The sequence below is a fragment of the Cololabis saira genome, chromosome 14 (assembly GCF_033807715.1).
Source record: "Cololabis saira isolate AMF1-May2022 chromosome 14, fColSai1.1, whole genome shotgun sequence".
In the NCBI taxonomy this organism is placed as follows: domain Eukaryota; kingdom Metazoa; phylum Chordata; class Actinopteri; order Beloniformes; family Belonidae; genus Cololabis; species Cololabis saira.
In genome coordinates, this window is record NC_084600.1 from 40,582,639 (window position 1) to 40,603,287 (window position 20,649).

A 20,649-nucleotide genomic window follows, 5' to 3' on the forward strand; every position below is an offset into this window, starting at 1 on the left:
TTCTTCGGTGGTGGAATGGAAGCACAAGCTGAGCACAGCGCCCTCCGGCGGGGTGAGGCGGATTCTTCTTCTTTGAGTTTTTTTGGCGGATTGCAATACCAACTGTATCGCCCCCTACTGGACTGCAGTATGTAGGACAGGCAGTACTCGAATTGTAAAAAAGAAATCAGGGGGGAATCGATGGTGGATTTGATTAGAGGTGGGTAGAGTAGCCAAAGATTTTAGTCAAGTAAAAGTACTGTTACTTCAGAATAATATGACTCAAGTAGAAATAAAAAGTAGTCATCCAAATAATTACTTGAGTAAAAGTAAAAAAGTACTTGGTGAAAAAACTACTCAAGTACTGAGTAACTGTTGAGTAACATCTGATTTATTTTTTAACACAACCATTCAAACAGACAAAAGTACAAAATAATCATCTTCAGGCAAATTAAATCAATAAAATAATAAAATAAATTAAAATTAATACAAAATAGCTTAAATTAAAATAAGCTTAAAGTAAATCCAAGTACTTTAATAAATAATAAAATAAAAACAATTAAAAATTAAGCACAATAGCACAAAATTTCAAGCCTTTGTACTTTTCTTTTTTACCCAGGCAGAACTAGAACAAACATGAACTCATAGAAACTCTGTGTGTGTTTGAGTCTGTGTAAATGTGAAAAAACATGCAAAAACAAACATTTTTCCCAAAGAATCACCCAGTGATGTCATGAGATTGACGCGTACGTGGATAAAAGGGATAAAAGAAAAGTAACAGCTCAACGTAGCCTAATGTAGCGGAGTAAGAGGAACAGTTTCTTCTTCACAAATCTACTCAAGTAAAAGTAAAAAGTACAGTGATTCAAAACTACTCCTAAAAGTACAAAACTTCCCAAAACTTACTCAAGTAAATGTAACTCGTTTCTACCACCTCTGGATTTGATCATGTGGGGACAGATAATTTGTGCTGATTACAATATATAATATATTACAAATAATAGCACTGACCAAAACACCATTTCTGAACTTATCAATATGACTCTGTCCTTCACAGGATAAGGAAAATGGATCACTGCAAAAACTCAAAATCTTAACAAGAATATTTGTCTTATTTCTAGTTAAAATGTCTCATTTTAGTAAAAAAAATCTCGTTACACTTAAAATAAGAGTCATCACTGAAAAAAAAAAACAATTTTCACCATTTTCAAGTAGATTTTCACTTGAAATAAGTAGAAAAATCTGCCAGTGGAACAAGATTTTTTTGCTTGTAATAAGAAGATAAATCTTGTCCCACTGGCAGATTTTTCTACTTATTTCAAGTGAAAATTTACTTGAAACAGGTGAAAATGGTCAAATAAGTTATTTTTCTGGTGAGGACTCTAAATGTTGAAATAGCAGTAAAACCACATTCATTGATGAAATGACATAAGGGATGGAAAGGGGGGATGGCAGTTTTACAGGGGGATGATTTGGACCGTTTTTATTTCAGGGGGGGATGCCATCCCCCCTCATCCCCCCTCAACTCCAGTACTGATCATCTTGTTCAGGTTTATTCAGTCAGCCTTCCTGTGTTCAGCTCTTATTCTCCTTTTCAGCTGGCATTCCCCTTTTAATGTTTTCTTTAGCTCTTTTAAACATGTCTTAAGCCCTTCTTCTTCCCTTCAGCAAATATTCCTCTCTTCAGTGTCTCCTCCTTTCTTCAACTCTTTCCCTCTACCATCATCTTAAGAGTTTTCACATGGTTGAGCTACGTATTGCCATTTTCATCAAATTTTCAACTGACTTTAGCAATTTATTTTTATTTTTAATTTCCTTTTAAACTTAATCCACTGTAATTTTAGGGGAAAAAACCATGTTCTTCTTCGGTGGAGGAATAGAAGCACAAGCGGCTCTACAGCCGAGCACAGCGCCCTCCGGCGGGTTGAGGCGGTACTGCAAGGCGGAGTTGATGGCCAATTTTTTTTTTAACTTTATTTAACACAAAGAATGTACAAATCAAGCAGGGTGAAAAGGGTATAAAATTATGAAATAATTGGGTGATGGGTAGATTTGTTTATATTTATGTACAGAAATGGGCAGCTAATCATATGTGTATGTATGCATGTGTATATTTATGTGTATAAATATTAGTGGTGGGGGCTAATTATATGTGTATGTATGCATGTGTATATATATACGTGTATGTATATTAGTGGTGGGGAAAAAAAATCGATATTGAAAATATATTGTTGCGCTCTCTGTCGCAATAAATTATCGATAAACTGACGGCAAATATCGATATTTTATTACAACACACATAATGGATTTACGCGGTTGTCACCGCACTATTGTTCATGCACTGTCCTGGTTTATATAAAACATGTTATTAATGTTCACACACTTCAATATGTCCAGCTGTACAGTGTTTACATTTACAAGCCTAGCAGGCAGTGAGGAAATATACAAATGCACTTTCTTTGTACATTGGATGAAGTTTTGGCATTGAATAAATGCCTACAGACGTTTTCCTCTTTTATGGGTATTTTTTTCTTTTTCAGTCACATGATGTATCGTTGATTAAATTTCTTACAATATATCAGTAAATAACAAATAAAATGAAATAAAATGATAAAAAAGAGGTAAAATAATATAAAGCACAAGTTGTTAAAAAGTAAGGGCAGTAGAGTACAGCAGGTAAGTATTTAATTAAACAGTAATGTTTCTATCCTGATTTAAAGGAGCTGACAGTTGGAGCAGACCTCAGGTCTACAGGAAGTTTGTTCCACCGGTGAGGAGCAGAATAACTGAACGCTGATGAAACCTTGCTTGGTTCTGGTTCTGGAACAACAACAAACCAGATCCAGATGACCTAAGGGGTCTGGGAGCTTCATAGGAACTAACAGATCAACCATGTATTTTGGTCCAAGACCATTCAGGTCTTTGTAGACCAGCAGGAAGATTTTAAACTCTGGAAGCCAGTGTAGTGATTTCATGACCGGTGTAATGTGTAATATTTCATTTTATGTCTGACATCAAATGACAATAAAGTACTTCTAAAAAATACATAGAGTACATATTATTTACATTTAAGCTTGTATCGGTTGCCAAATATATACATTTCACTGAAATGTTACTGCTAAATACGCTAAATACCTCACGTATTTTTGCACATGTAAATATTATCCGTTTTTTTTTGTGTTTACTATTTTTTCTCTTGTACATTACTAATTTTTCTACATTTTATATTGCTTTTTTTTTATTATTTAGCTATTTATTGGTTATTTCTATTTAATTTTTTTGTATAAACCGTTGAGCATGTGTGTGTTTGGCTGCTGCACGATTGAATTTCTCCTCTGGGAGATCAATAAAGTCTTCTATTCTATTCTATTACTGAATGTAATGTGTGTATGTGTGTGTTAATTGATTTGTTTGGTTCTCCAAAAAAAAAAAAAAATAGGTCAAATGGAAATTCGATAGATGTTCTATCAGAAATTCACCTTTTAAGAAACAGGTTTCAAGATGTCACTTTCTCAAAATAGCTTCAATTAATTTTAAATCTCATGTTGATTTTTAGTGCTTATAAAAGAGTATAAGAAGAAACATTCAAAAGTCAGTGGATAACATACAATAAGAAGGAAAATACAATTTTACAGTTACATTTTTAGTCTTTATTTCTTAATAACTTATAATAAAGTGGAGTTCAAATATAAAACATGTACACATTCAAGCTTCAACAGGCATGTACAGTAGTCATTCAATAAAATCCCATAACACATACATTTTCATTCGAGACAACAAAACAAACTTTAATGACTGACTTTAAAACCCAAACCCTAGTGTAAATCATCTTTTCTGCATGGCTTAAAACCACAAACAAAACAGTTATTTGATTCCATGTTTCTTTGTTAATAACATCTCAGTCCTTCTTGGCCTGCTTTTCTTTGTACTTCTGTCTCAACTCAGATAGTATTTTAAGCAGCGACAGCAGGATAGGCACACACATGGGCAGAAAGAGAGGAATGTAGATGGCAAACTTCTGGTCGTCGGGGAAGTAGAGTAGATGTAGGAGTGAAGGGTCAAAGAAAGCCTTCTCGGAGGCCAGGATGGCCTCTTTACTGTACTGCAGGGCGAAGCCCAGGTTCCCGGCCTCCAGCTCAGCCACCGCCAGCTGCAGAGACGTCACAGCGCTGGAAACCTGAGAGACGGTGACAACAATCCCAGGTTAGGGACAATCAGAGGGCAGATGAAGCAAAGAAAGACAGTTTCAAACAATAACGGTTAATTGGCTGCATTCATCAAGGTTTTTTATTCTAAAATTATTGCAATTTTGGTCAACTTAAGAGTGTCGTTTCTGTCAGCCTGTTTCAATTCTAGTTTTTTTTTTTTTTTTTTGGAATGCCTCCCAAACTTTAATAAAAATCATCAACTCTCAAATAATTTACAGATTGTAATACATTTTAAATAAAGAAAAATAATACCTATGATTACAGTTTAGAAAAATAATATATAATAAAATAATAAAATTAATTAGAAATAAAACAGAAATTAAGAAGAGATTTATTTATTCGTAACGCATTTGTAAATAAGAACCTATTCTCTTTTTTTTTTTTTTCCAACCACAAAAAGAGGGGTATACCTTAGATACATAGAACACAAAACCCCCACAACTCGACTTCCAAAAAAAAAGAAAAAAAAAGTCAAAAAAAAGAAGAAAAAAAAAAAAAGTTTAGTCTTTGGGTCCAGCTATCATTTTAGTTTTTATTAGTTTTAGTCACGTTCATTCTCCTTTTTGTCGTGTCAAGTTTCATTCGACTAAAAATCTGAGCATTTTAGTCTTATTTTAGTCAGAATTGTCCATTTTAGTCTATTTTTAGTCAAAGATTGTATTTAGCCAAACCCATTTTACAATTCAAACAAGGTTATCTTATTATTCTATTATTGTTACCTTATTTAGTTTAGTTTATTTCGGTTATGACGTCACAAAAAAAAAAGAAAGAATAAAAATGACAACAGGAAAACGAATATACTTTTCAAAGAAAACATTACAAAAAAGTTTCCAATATACAAATACCATCTAGACCGAAAAAGGTGTAGGCTGAAGCAAAGCTTATTATTTGCCTACCCTCAAAAAGATTAATTAAAGTAATGAAATAAAAGCAAGAAGTAAGAGAAAAGACTGCCAGTAAAACAAATTGCCTCCTTGGGGATAACAAAGATTCCTCAAGAAAAAAAAAAAAAAAATTAAAAATAAAGGTGAAGTCTACATGTTACCTTCATCCTTAAAAAATCAAATCAAATCTTATAGACTCAAGAATATATTCATTTCAGATACAGAAGACTCTAATTTTAGTATGCAACGTATTTATTTTTCTGCATTTCTCCCCATCTTTTTTTTCTTTTCCGACGACACATTGGGTTTTCTTTTCCACGTCTAAGTAGGAAAGTGTATCCAAAGATGGTTCTTCTTCTTCTTCTCCAGCCCCAGAGCAGATCCCCGCGTTTCTCTATGTAACTTTGTTTTTAATTGACGTTAACTAGAGCTCTGCGTTAACGGCATCAGCCTCTAACTCTGCAGCTGCATCTTCTGGATCTGATTCCTGCTGCAGCGACTGGGATTGAGGACTAACGTCACCCAGCAGAACTAAACCAGAGAAACTACTGAAAACATGGACATTAAACCAGAGAAACTACTGAAAACATGGACATTAAACCAGAAACTACTGAAAACATGGACATTAAACCAGAGAAACTACTGAAAACATGGACATTAAACCAGAAACTACTGAAAACATGGACATTAAACCAGAGAAACTACTGAAAACATGGACATTAAACCAGAGAAACTACTGAAAACATGGACATTAAACCAGAGAAACTACTGAAAACATGGACACTAAACCAGAGAAACTACTGAAAACATGGACATTAAACCAGAGAAACTACTGAAAACATGGACATTAAACCAGAGAAACTACTGAAAACATGGACATTAAACCAGAGAAACTACTGAAAACATGGACATTAAACCAGAGAAACTACTGAAAACATGGACATTAAACCAGAGAAACTACTGAAAACATGGACATTAAACCAGAGAAACTACTGAAAACATGGACATTAAACCAGAGAAACTACTGAAAACATGGACATTAAGGATCTTTGCTAGAACATTTCGTCTCGTTTTGGTCAACGAAAATGAAGACACATTTTAGCAGTTTTTACCAACTACAAACCCAGATCCCCCCCTCCATCAACGACCGACGCCTAACCAACGACCTGAACGATTTCTACTGTTGCTTTGAAAGACAAAAGGACAGTCCTGACACCATCCCCCGGGCACTGCATTCACATTCACCAGCAGGGGCTGGAGCGTCTCCACCACTTCACACCCCAGAGGCCCCGCCCTCATCCCCCCACACCACACTCTCTATCCTGGAGAGGGACGTTAACAAGATATTTAAATCCAGTTTAGGCCCAGTCCCAATACTCCCCCTACCCCTACTTTTCATCACTACCCCTAAATTTTGCGCGTTCCTGTAAGGGTAGTGGTGTCCCAATTCCTCTTTTCATCTCGGGGGAGTGGAGAAAACGAGGGCAAGTGGTTATGAATCTGTCCCTACGGATCAAGGGTTTTCAGATGCTGACTAGTTGATCTAGGGACAGAAAAATTTCCCAGAATGCTTTTCGTCGTCATTTGCAGACTGAATAAAAAAAAACAAAAAAAACATGGCGGACATTTCTTATTTTTTGGTGAATAAAATCAATATTTTGAGTTAGTTTCTGCATAAAAATGCGTTCTGATTACATTTCTAGCGAGAAATATATATTTTACTTTCATAATATTCACTCAGTGAATGTACATAATCACTCGTTTGTCCGTTGTTGCGAAGTCTTTTTCAAACCTCGCCAGAATAAAGGCTGATTTATGGTTCCGCGTTACTACGCCGTAGGCTCTGCGTCGATTTAACGCGGAACCATAAATCAGCTCCTGAGCCGGCAGGCAGAAATCCCGGAATTTTCGGAGCAAAGTTCTTAACAGGCGTAGCTACAACTGTTAGATTTCATCTATTAAACCAACATTTATTTTCCTAAATGATTTATTTCAGCCAGCGGTAATTCTCCACAGAGCTGCAGGTTTTTCCCCGGGACGACGACGCAGGTTGACCCGGCGATCACGTCTGTACGTGAGCTGCTGCTGCTCCGAGCCGGCGGCTCTTATCATCGCTGAAAACATCGGATCAAATTTCTTAACAGGCGTTATTTGGATAAACTGAGCCCAGGTTGAGGATCTTAACGGTTACTTTTACACCTGAAAAAATATTAAACTTAATAAAGTGGCATATTAACAGCGCTACAGCGGAAATTAAAACAGCTTTTAGCAAGGAGGTGAGAGCAGCTAAACGACTGTACTCTGAGAAACTACAACAACAGTTCTCAGAAAACAATGCCAGCTCAGTTTGGAAGGGACTTGGACAGACCAACTACAAACCCAGATCCCCCCCCTCCATCAACGACCGACGCCTAACCAACGACCTGACCGAGTTCTACTGTCGCTTTGAAAGACAAAGGGACAGTCCTGATACCATCCCCCGGGACTGTATTCACATTCACCAGTTCATCCCTCCAACTGCACCCCCCCCTCCCCATCAGGGGCTGGAGCTTCTACCACTTCACACCCCAGAGGCCCCGCCCTCTTCCCCCCACACCACACTCTCTATCCTGGAGAGGGACGTTAACAAGATATTTAAAAGACTAAGGGCCAATCCCAATACACCCCCTACTTTCTACCACTAGCCCAGGGGTCGGCAACCCGCGGCTCTAGAGCCGCATGCGGCTCTTTAGCGCTGCCCTAGTGGCTCCTGGAGCTTTTTCAAAAATGTTTGACCTTTTTTTCCTTTTTGTCTTCTTTTTTCTTTTTTTTTCTTTTTTTCTCTTTTTATTTCTTTTTTTCTTATTTTCCTTTTTTCTTCTCTTTTTCTCTTCCTTTTTTTTTCTTCTTTTTTTCTTTATTTCTTTTTTTCTTATTTTTTTCTTGTTTTCCTTTTTTTCTTTTTTCTTCTCTTTTTCCTTTTTTTCTCTTTTTTTTCTTCCTTTTTCCTTTCCTTTTTAATCTCGACATTTCGACTTTTTTCTCGACATTTCGACTTTTTTCTCGACATTTCGACTTTTTTCTCGAAATGCATAATGAAAAAAGAAAATCTTCCCCCAGTTATAACTAATATAAATAAATGTAGCATGTGTTGTCTTCATTCTAAGGCTGATACAAGACTTTTCATTTTTTGCGGCTCCAGACATATTTGTTTTTTGTGTTTTTGGTCCAATATGGCTCAGAGGAAACTACTGAAAACATGGACATTAAGGATCTTTGGTAGAACATTTCATCTTGTTTTGGTCAACGAAAATGAAGACACATTTTAGCAGAGTCTTATTTTGTAATCTACATTTTAGTCTGGTTTTTATTCCTCTATGATATTGCATCATATATTTAATTATCGTTATCATCACATGACCAGCATTTTCGTTGCGTCTCCGTCTCGTCTGGTTTTCCTCTGGTGATAAAGCTTCGTCATAATTTTCGTTGACGAAAGCAACTTCACTTAAGAGATAAAAAAATGTTGGCAAACCCCCACCGGGTTAAAGAGGAGGGTAACACGGGCACCGACGATCCGTTCTACCTGCTGGGCGATGTTGTCGTTGATGACGATGTTTCCGATCTGGTCCAACAGCTGCGCCAGAGACGTGATGGTGGTGGTTGCCGTGGCAACGTTTTCCACGCTGCGGCTCCACATGAGCCGGTCCAGCTCCCAGTCCGCCAGGCCGGTTCTGCTGCAGGGAGCGATCAGGAAACCAGGGGGGGGCGCAGACGACTGCACACCCAGCAGCAGCCTGTCAGGACGCGTTACGAGAACATTACAGGACTGTCTCAGAAAATTAGAATATTGTGATAAAGTTCTTTATTTTCTGTTATGCAATTAAAAAAATAAAATGTCATACATTCTGGATTCATTACAAATCAACTGAAATATTGCAAGCCTTTTATTATTTTAATATTGCTGATTATATGTATATATATATATATATATATATATATATATAAATAAAAACAATAGAGGACTGACTGAAAAACACTTCAGATTCTGGATTTAACAGTTTCAAAATAATTGTTTTTCCTATCAGTACAAACACATTATGCTCTTCTTTGTTAGTTATTTATATTTTTTGGCCTCAGAAACTCATGTCTTATATGAAAAAAATGTAACAAATAAAAAGAGAAATAGAGAAAGAAATATAATAACCAATGTATTTATAAAGATCCAACAAATATTAATTAGAAAACCGTTAAAGACAGAATTGGGAGTGTTTTTATTTGCACATATACACACACACACATACAGGACTGTCTCAGAAAATTAGAATATTGTGATAAAGTTCTTTATTTTCTGTAATGCAATTAAAAAAAACAAAAATGTCATACATTCTGGATTCATTACAAATCAACTGAAATATTTCAAGCCTTTTATTATTTTAATATTGCTGATTATGGTTTACATCTTAAGATTAAGATTCCCAGAATATTCAAATTTTTTGAGATAGGATATTTGAGTTTTCTTAAGCTGTAAACCATGATCAGTAATATTAAAATAATAAAAGGCTTGCAATATTTCAGTTGATTTGTAATGAATTTCTGAGACAGTCCTGTATAACATTTGTTCAGGAAAAAGGAATAACTGTAATTGTGCTTGTTAATGTTAGAAATAGAATAGAATACTTTATTGTCTGTCCCAATCGTGACAGGAATTCCTCTTTGACAGGTTTGCTCACAACCACATTCACACATTCCCATGAAGACACATTACAATAGAAAACGAATAAATACGTTAAAAATACATTAAAAAGAAAAAAAAACAGTAAATAAGTTAGAACAGACATGACTAGTGCCTGTTAAAAGTGCAATCTATTTAATATTGTTCAGAATGATTGTGGCAGATGGAATGAATGATTTTTTGTAAATGTTTTTCCGGGCCAGTGGAATTGTTAATGTTAATATTTACCGTAGTTGAGCGAGGAAGACTCCCATGACTTTAGCCATGTTGATGTCGATGTCGACGGGGAACTCTGGCTCTGGCCCGTAAAAACTGTCAACATTATAAACCTAAAGAAATATGAGCAAACATTGATACAAATCCCAACAAGAGACAGATTCAAGCCACAGAAGATGAGAATAAAACATAGTTTATAAGCAGTTACAATTGACAGGTTAAGAAAAGCCTGATGTCGCAGCTTCTTCCATGAAACATTTCCTTTGATGATTTTAACCCCTGTATCTCTGCAGAGCTTTTACATGGACAAGATGTCAATGAAAGGAAGAGAATGTACAGAAAGCATGTTGTATCCACCTTAAATCAGTCACTGCCACCTTTAGATGGGTCATCTTAAAACCCACCTGTTTCTCCGAGCTTTTAAACATCAGTATTCTAGGAGTTTTTTATCGGTATTGCCTTGTTTTTATCGTATTTCTACTTTTATTGTAATGTTTTATTCGTGTTATTATTGATGTTGTTTTTAGTGATGCACCGATTGTTCGGTAACCGAAATTGTTCGGCCGAAAATGGCAAAAAAACACTTTGGGTGTTCGGTGGAATAAGTGGGAAAAAAAACGAACAATTAATAACGGCGTTGTAATATAAGGAAATAGACTGGCCGCTCCCGTAACGGGAAAATCGTTGGCCAACCAAAAAGTAACCACATAAGAATTTGACCTAACATTCACCAGGAGGTGGAACCAAAACAACATAATGCTGGGAAATAAAAAAATGTTCAGTTTTTTATGTTCAATAAATATTTTCTACCTTGTAATTTTGTAAAAGATTTTTTTCTTTGAAAAGCATGCCTAAATCAAATTTACTTGATTTATGCAATGGTGAAAAAATTGGCAAAATAAATGAAAAACTGCTGAAGAACCATGTTCGGTATTGTTCGGTATTCGGCCAAGTGTTTATTATTATTTTCGGTTTCGGTTTCGGCCACAAATTTTCATTTCAGTGCATCACTAGTTGTTTTATTCTTTGTTAAGCACCTTGTGACATTCCCTTGTCTGTGAAAGGTGCTATATAAATACATTTTACTTACTTACTAACTGACTAATCTTACCATAATTCCCCCCCATCGTGGGGAGTGAAAAGCATTAGAGGGAGTTTCCTGTTTCTTGTGATCCTGGATGAGAAGGGGGGAATGATGCGCGTCCGGGACGTACAGAAGAAAGTTCAGCACCGGGTTGGAGGAAGCAGCATTAGACCCTGAAATTAGATGCAAAAAAATACCCAAAACTATGTTAATAAACACGAGACAGAAACAGTGTTGTGCATGAACGAGTTCAAATGAACGCATTCATTGAACACGTTCATTTCTGTGAGAACGTTGAACTGAACGCAACATATTTGCAACTAAAGAACTTGAAGTGAACTTGTTCATTCTGCAGATCATGAACTGGAATTTGAACTGTTCAGATTATGTGAGTTTCAGCTTCAGTGTTTAGGTCCAATTATTACGGAATACATTTCACAAGGGGGCGGCGCACACATTTAAAATACTCTACAAGACGATGACTTCACACTACATTACTCACAATGCAGTGCACACACTAGCATAGCAACGGGCACCAGCTCCATAGCAACGGCGGCCTGAGCCCGGTGCATCTTTACATGATCGGTGACGAGAGAGACGTTGCCTCCACTTATCATTATCTGCAGGAATTTTACACATCATCTCCCAAAGAGTCAGACGGTACAAATCTAATCTTTCTGTGCAAATTATGTCCACCTGAGAAAACTAGTCAGAACACCTGCCTCGTCAACTTCAAATTGTAAACGTCATGTGGAGTTGAAGCATCCGTCCAGTGTGAGAAAATATCTGCAAGTCCTTGACAATCAAACAAAGTGATCAGGAAAGACCAAGAAGACCCAACTCTGAGTAAAGTTGAAAAGCAACTAGAACAATACAGGATTGTATACAGTGAAAAGTTTTAGGATAGGGTGGCGTTTCATTCGTACTTCTCACCTAAAAATATTGAAATTAACTGAATTTGAACTAGTTCAAAATGAAAATGGTGAACTATGAATGTGAACTTTTCATTTTTAAACTACAGTATGTGAACTAAACTTTGAACTAGTTCTCAAGAAGTATGAACTTGCACAACACGAGACAGAAACAACCGGCAGGACAACATTTGCAAGCGTTCTCTTGTTTACCGAGCCGGGCCTCCACCGGGTTGATCACGTGTGCGAGGCTGTCGGCGTTGAGCGTGAAGGCGCTGAGGCCGGTGTCGAAGCGCGGGTTGACGCCAAGCATGGCGTAGTACAGCGTCTGTGGGAAAAAATAATAAATAAATCAACATTTACACGAGCAAACAGCAGAAATATGGCTGCAGAAAGTACCGCGCTGGTACCTGGGAGTCGATGCTGAAGTTGGACACCGGAGACAGTTTCTTAAGCAGCGGCTGGATGAAGGTCTGAACGGCTCCCTCTATGTCCCAGTGCAGCCGGTGGGACTTTGGGTCGGGGTTCAGCAGACTGAACGTGATCTCATATCCTAAAAGGAAGATAAGAATACATCAAAAAGGACAGAAATAGAGGGAATGCGCATGACGTCACAGATGCGACTTCACAGCGGGTTACGCCCACTGAGTGTCAGAAAGACTGAGTGGCAGCGCAAACTTTCAGTTTGAGCAACCGGAAAACATCTAAAATGGGAAAGAGCTGTTGTGGGATCGACTGTACTCATAGATTTAGTAAGAAATCAGAGTTATCGTTTTACAAACTGCCGAAAAATAAGCTTAAGAGAGACAAATGGATCACTGCAATTCACAGAAACAACTGGATTCCAGGCACCGAAACGTGGATTTGTGGTAGGGCTGGGCGATATATCGAGATTTTAATATATATCGATATATTTTGAAACACGATATGGTACGAGACAATATCGTTTATATCGATTTAATTTTTTTTTTTTTTTTTTTTTTTTTTTTTTTATGATTTTGATATAGCTTATTTTGTGACAAATTGAATTGAATGTTTTATTTGAGATTTGCACAAATGTTTTGTTATTTGCACAACTGTCAACCTCAGTGGAAAAGTCTGCCTGTTACTGTCTACATTGTATTAATTGCACATTGTATTTTAATTTAATTGTTATACAGGAAAGGAATATTTGTTTTACTTTATTCAAGAAGCATTTTTATTCTATATATGCAGGCAGTTTATTTTTATTTATTTATATTTTATTTTATACCTCTGTTAATAAAGGAACCTGTGTGACATTTGGCACGAGGCTTTGTATTAAAACTTACTGTTTTTTTAAGGGTTTGCCTCAGAAAAAAATGAAGCTAACAGAGATGCTAACAGAGATGCTATGCTATAATGCTTTGGGGGAAACCCCAATTATGTCACAGAAAAAATATCGAGATATATATCGAGTATCGCCATTTAGCTAGAAAATATCTAGATATGACTTTTGGTCCATATCGCCCAGCCCTAATTTGTGGTTCCCATTTTGTATCAGGTAATGTTGGATTTTTGGGTAGCTAACGTTAAACGGTCAAATCATAAAGTTCGGTGTCCTCATCACTTTAATTTCTACAACAAATCCTGCCTTGAAGTCGGACCAAGCGACAAGACTTTTGTAAGCCTTCAAGCTTTGCTTCGTGTATTTCCCCGGAGTAGAAACTAAGTACATATAAATATCAGGAAACTGGATTCGTGGCCAAATATTAATGTCCATGGACCACTGGTTCTTGGTAACTGTACCAAATATTAATGTCCATGGACCACTGGTTCTTGGTAACTGTACCAAATATTAATGTCCATGGACCACTGGTTCTTGGTAACTGTACCAAATATTAATGTCCATGGACCACTGGTTCTTGGTAACTGTACCAAATATTAATGTCCATGGACCACTGGTTCTTGGTAACTGTACCAAATATTAATGTCCATGGACCACTGGTTCTTGGTAACTGTACCAAATATTAATGTCCATGGACCACTGGTTCTTGGTAACTGTACCAAATATTAATGTCCATGGACCACTGGTTCTTGGTAACTGTACCAAATATTAATGTCCATGGACCACTGGTTCTTTGTAACTGTACCAAATATTAATGTCCATGGACCACTGGTTCTTGGTAACTGTACCAAATATTAATGTCCATGGACCACTGGTTCTTTGTAACTGTACCAAATATTAATGTCCATGGACCACTGGTTCTTGGTAACTGTACGGGTCACTGTCAAGTTCAACTGCCTTTAATTTAAGCCGATAATCAGCTGTTATCCCGTCTTCTCCACTAGTTGCAGCTGTTTTTGCCACTCAGTGTGAGTAAGGGGGCTGGTCCAGTGGGGAAATGACGTCAATGCAAACCCTCTATAAATAAAAAAGGACAGAAATAGAGAGAATCTGCTTCATGGCTGAATAAAACAAAGAAACAAGAACCTGGGCTGGATTTGAAGGCTCTCATGCTGTCGGCGATGCTCTCCTTGCTGCCGGGGTTGAAGCGGACGCGGTCGCTGAGCGCAGCCGTGATGTCGGCGTGGTTGAACGACATCACCTGCAGCACCCGTTTGATCCCCGGCTGCACCTGAGCCAGCAGCTGCTCCAGCGTCTTCCCCGCTCTCATCTGGGCATCGCCGCGCAGCAGCGCCGTCCGACGCTGCCCGACGTACACGTTCACGTCCTACAAGACGGAAAATGTCAGAGGATTCGTTTACTGACTGAAAACAGAAGATCAGTGAGACGATAGTTTTTAAAAGTGATGGTGAAGTAAGAGGCGGCTCGACCTCTGGCAGCAGTGAGGACGACTCGGGGATCACGTACACGACCAGGGAGCCGCATGGACTCTCACTGAGCGTGTGCAGAGACAGATCCGCCTCTGCAGAACCAGAGCAGACACAGATGATCAGAGGTTAATGTTCGACGTGCCGACGGCTGGAAGTTTGTTTCTTTGTTTAATTTAGGATCCCCATTAGCATTAGCAACAGCAGACCTGGGGTCTGACATACACACAACACACAAATTAACACTTAATACAAAACAGACATACAGGACTGTCTCAGAAAATTAGAATATTGTGATGAAGTTCTTTATTTTCTGTAATGCAATTAAAAAAAACAAAAATGTCATACATTCTGGATTCATTACAAATCAACTGAAATATTGCAAGCCTTTTATTATTTTGATATTGCTGATTATGCTTTACAGTTTAAGATTAAGATTCACAGAATATTCAAATTTTTTGAGATAGGATATTTGAGTTTTATTAAGCTGTAAGCCATGATCAGCAATATTAAAATAATAAAAGGCTTGCAATAGATCAGTTGATTTGTAATGAATCCAGAATGTATGACATTTTTGTTTTTGTAATTGCATTACAGAAAATCACAATATTCTAATTTTCTGAGACAGTCCTGTAAATCACCATCATTCTCAGACATAAATACATAGAAATTAAATCAAATAAAACACCTTCATAAACAATACCTGCCTGAAATGACCTTATCTTAGAATTCTTGACCACTTTTCACCTTTATTGTAATAGGGTTTACACTACCTGTAATTCTATTCAATCTTCATTCTATTTCTTTCCAAATGTCAAATCATAATTCATTAAATTTTAAAAGATATTGTTTCAACTGAATCTTAAACCAATCTTTGCTACATGAGAAATATGAACTGGTACAGAGTTCCAGCCAACCAGAGTTCTTTGTATCAAACCTGTTCTCACCCTCGGTGGTATGAACCTCCTCTCTGATGTAATTCTACTGTAACCATGGTGATAAAATGATAGTAGAATCTGTTCACCTGCAGCCGTGGGCTTGTTCAGCGCGTCCTCCTCCATGACGGTTGCCGTGCGGTACCTGGTTTCGTACCTGTATCTCAGAGCTGTTTCCTCTGGAAACAACGGAAACAGAGACACAGATTAACTCAGTATTAATGTTCTGAAACTACCAGATCAGAAACTCCAGGAATAATTAATCACCATCCACAGGATGTTCCTCGTCCTGCGTCTGCGTCAGCGGGAACTTCTTCTGCTGCTCAGGCGTGACGGTGCCGCGTGCAAACACCACCTCCACGTCAGCACTCAGGTGAAGCTGCAGACCAGAGACGGAGAGAGAAACACGTTAACACTGATCACAGCCAATGGGAAGAAGAATTAGGCCTAGAACTTACTGAGGATGTATGTACTCCACATTAGACACGATACACTCATCCTCAATTTGCTTAAGACATAAGGTAATACAGTTCAAGATTGTACATAGGCTACATTGGTCTAAATGGAGATTGGTAAAGATAACACCAAACATTGATCCTAACTGTGACGCTGTGGAACAGCAACTTTATCACATTTGTTCTGGTTCTGCCTGACTTTAGAAAAGATCCGATGTGTCACAAAAGGCTGTGCCCTCAACTTCTATTCTGTATGGCAATCAGTTCTAGATCAGGTTGAAAAGATAGATGTCTCAGACATTTCCAATGTATAGATAAAACCCCTCCCTCTTTTTCCTTTTTTTCTTATTATTTTTGTACGTTTTTGTTTACGAGTATTCGGGCCAAACTAAGAAAAAAAAAAGGAAATTACGAAAATAAAGTCATAATAATATGAGAATAAAGTCATAAAATTACGAAAATAAAGTCATAATGTTGCGAGAATAAAGTCGTAATATTACGAGAATAAAGTCGTAATATTACAAGAATAAAGTCGTAATATTAAATATATAAATATAACTTCACAAGATGCTCAATATTCAACATTTTAACACACTCTTCCTGTTAGAGTTCTCATAAATTAACACTTTATTCTTGTAATATTACGACTTTATTCTCGTAATATTACAACTTTATTCTCATAAATTAACACTTTATTCTCGTAGTTTTACGACTTTATTCTCATTATATTGTGACTTTATTCTCGTAATTTCCAATTTTTTTTTGTCTTAGTTTGGCCCTAATACTCCGTCATTTTTGCTAAATTAATTTGTGTTTTGTTTGTTTGTTTAAAAACAACAACAACCAAATATCACATTTACTGCTAAACCTGTGATGTAATGTGGACATGTGGTGGTGCAGTGGGGTGGGATTGTGTTACAATGTATTGAAATGCATGTCTACTTGTATCTTGTACGATTTAAAAACAAAACTAATAATAAAAATACTTTGAACAAAAAAAAAAAAAAAAAAACTGGTGAAATAAATCAGGGAAGAATGAAGTTGTTTCCATGGAAACACGGGTTCACCTGCAGTTTTGCCAGTTCCAGTATCTGGCTGACGGGCAGCCAGGCCCGGTACGTCTCCGTGGTTCTCCACCACAGCGGGACTCCCACCACCACGACCACCACCGCGATGGACAGAGCAGCCAGCTGGCCGCGCCGGCGTTCTAAGAGATACAGAGATGCAGAGATGCAGAGATGGAGAGCTTTGTTGCTCCAGTGGACAAATCATTTTCTAATGCGTGTTTATTTTTTTTAAACACCATTAATAAGTTACTTATTGTCATGAAAGTGTTTTGATGACAGTCATTTGTATCAAGGTGCGCTGAAGAAAGGAAACATCCAGGACCGTGTTTCCTGAGGACCAGAGTTGGGAAACGGCCTTAAACTACCGCGTGGAAAGAGACGCCTCATAGTTGTGGAAAAGGTGTAACTCTGTTTCAGAAGCGTCTAATTGTCCTTATGTATTGTTGAAATATTATTAAAACTCTAAAAGGAATTCATATTAAAAAAAGATGACTAAAAAAAGGAATCAAACAGCTGAACTTGAGCTTTTGGGTTGAAGCAGCAGTTTTCTTAAGAAAAGTTAGATTAAATTAGATTTATTTATTGTCCCGTAGGGAGATTTGTCTTCACTGATGGTACATTTCATCAACAATAAATAAATGACATACGTAACAACAAAGAGTTTTACAGCAGCTCCAAGTCAGATACAAGTTCAGGGCAACATGAACTCAGACTAATTAAACGATAAAGATAAATTATAAGTATGAAAAATAAAAAAATACAGTAAAATAGAAACTGAATAAGTGTATTTTACTATATTTATTTTAATTTTTCATACTTTTTGAATACGATCAAGCCACAGCGACTGAAGAATTCACAAAGAGAGTGAAGATGAGACCGTGTTTAAATAAGATTCATGTGCAGCTCCTGGAAGAGGAAGGTTTCCAACCAATCTAAAGGTCTAGCTGATTATTTTTTTTATATAGCTTAATGCTAAATTATTCTGCACTTTAATGGATTTGTTATTTTGTACTTTAAGGGATTTGTTATTCTGCACTTTAAGGGGTTTTTTATTCTGTACTTTATGGGGTTTGTTATTTTGTACTTTATGGGTTTGTTCTGCCAATTTCGTTGTACTGGTAAAATGACAATTCAATTCAACCTTCGTGAAAGTAGAGCGGGACGACTCTGCTCTTGTGGACACTGGTAACTTTCTTATCTGCTAAGAAAGGAGATTTAAGTGACTTTGAACGTGTCGTGGTTGTTGGTGCCGGCTGGTCTGAGTATTTCAGAACCTGCTGGGGTTTTCACTCACGAGCATCTCTAGGGTTCACAGAGAAAGGTCTGAAAGAGAACAGAGATCCAACGCCAGTGACTGGATGATGTCAGAGGTCAGGGGTCAGAGGTCAGGGGTCAGAGGGGAATGGGAGGCTGTTGTTCAGTGCATAGACATATATACGTAGACACCACATCGAGTGTTCTTGCCCGCTGCTGCGATACGTCAACGTCGCCGCCATATTGGATGTTCAAGACTGCGCTGTAAACTAATACAAGTTAATGGACTTATTTTCATAAAGCGCCTTTTTACAAAGAAATGTACGTTTTACGTCTCATTTATTCAATCACACACGCACTAATATACTTGGGAAACAGTTATGCACCAAATATAATATATTTAATTTTCTTAGATGGCAAAAATAAGAACTTTATTGATCCCATATAGGAGTAATTCATGTTCTATCAGCTGTAGAGAACAAGGTAGCGCCGAAAAACAATATATATCCCCCCTCACAAAAGTAGGAAAAATAGAGACAATAAAATAACTGAAGAAAATCTGAAAAATGGTTCAAATGTTATTTTGTCACTTGAAAAATCTGCCAGTGGGACAAGATTTATCTTCTTATTACAAGCTAAAAAAATCTTGTTCCACTGGCAGATTTTTCTACTTATTTCAAGTGAAAATCTACTTGAAACAGGTGAAAATTGTTGTTTTTTCCAGTGATGAGTCTTGTTTTAAGTGTAATGAGATTTTTTTTTACTAAAATGAGACATTTTAACTAGAAATAGGACAAATATTCTGATTGTGAGTTTTTGCAGTGATCCATGTTACTTATCCTGTGAAGGACAGAGTCATATTGATGTTCAGAAAACTGTTTTTTATTGTTGTGTTTTGATGTATTTGATGTAAGCCCAGTGGATATTTAAAGCTTACAGAAGGCTGCATTTAACTGCTGCTATGTCATTCCTGCAGTATTTCTGCAGCTGTTTTGGTCAGTGATATTATTTGTAATATATTATATTATTTGTAATCAGCACAAATTATCTGTCCCCATTTGATAAAATCCACCATCCCCCCTGATTTTTTTTTACAACTCGAGTACTGTTTATACCTGTGTCATTACAGCTTACAGTTAAGAGGTGTTTTAGTTTGACTCATCCATCTCATGCAGCTGCTTTAGCGTTTAGCCTCACATGGCCGTGATATTAGGTCAATACTGCCCCATGCTGGGTTTAAATAAGGTTCTGTAATGGTCAAATATGCTCTAAAACACCAGTTAGCTGAAGAAAATAGTATATTTTTTTAATGAATCAATCAGTATACACATATTTCTGCATTAAATGCACTCACCCACTTCCGTGGTGGCCATTTCTGTCGGTGCACCGGGTGCGCTTGTTTTATCCACCCCGGCGAAGCCCCGCGTCACGTGATTACACAATGTTTTTTGATTTATTTTGTACATGTAAAAGAAAACAATTAAAGAGATGATAAGAAAACAGAGCAAACAAAAAAACAAAGAATTTCATACTTTAACACTTACTATCTTAATTACATGTGCAAAAAGGAGTAGGAGGAAGAAGTGTAAATGTATTTAATCCTACCCCCAGGGAGGGAGAATAAGGAGAACACGTTTGCTCTGTTGTCTTGCCTGTAAGAATGTCCTGTTTGATTTGCTGTAAATTGCAAACAAAAAACTAATAAACACGTTTAAAAAAAGAAAGAAAAGGAACATTTTAGAGGAAATTACGTGTAGTCACCAACGGCGGAACAAGGTGAATATATTAAACGCACGCATAGGTTGTTTACTTGCGCCCCCTTGTGGTTAAAAACAGTACTGACTCCCAGATCCCACCAAGAAAATCTGTTTTTCACAGGAACATAGTAACGAAATAAGAGAAAACGCAGTTTATTCCGAGAAAAGATCCTCCCTCGTCCATTTATAACATATTATTGAGCTGTTATATCCCAGATATCAGCTGGAAGATTGTCTGGCCGATAAATCATAAATATTTAATTCCAAATAAGGTGAAGGAAGTGTCTTTTAAAATTCTCCATAACATTTACCCTGCTAAACATCATATGTTAACAGGTTTTGGAAGAGGTTTAGCGGATTATATTATATATATATATATATATATATATATA

At 37.0% G+C, this 20,649-nt stretch overlaps 1 protein-coding gene across 1 annotated transcript; it reads right to left on the minus strand.

The window, feature by feature from the left end:
• Positions 1–3,813: 3,813 nt before the first annotated feature.
• On the minus strand, positions 3,814–19,900 carry pigs (phosphatidylinositol glycan anchor biosynthesis, class S). Its single transcript, XM_061739204.1, has 12 exons — positions 19,855–19,900; positions 17,247–17,386; positions 15,992–16,103; positions 15,814–15,903; positions 14,793–14,884; positions 14,449–14,689; positions 12,407–12,549; positions 12,210–12,324; positions 11,113–11,258; positions 10,014–10,114; positions 8,637–8,847; positions 3,814–4,156 (listed from the first exon to the last, which is right to left on the minus strand). Exons 1-12 carry the CDS (start codon positions 19,871–19,873, stop codon positions 3,878–3,880), a joined length of 1,689 nt encoding a protein of 562 aa, XP_061595188.1. The 5' UTR covers positions 19,874–19,900; the 3' UTR covers positions 3,814–3,877.
• Between the last annotated feature and the right edge of the window lie 749 nt (positions 19,901–20,649).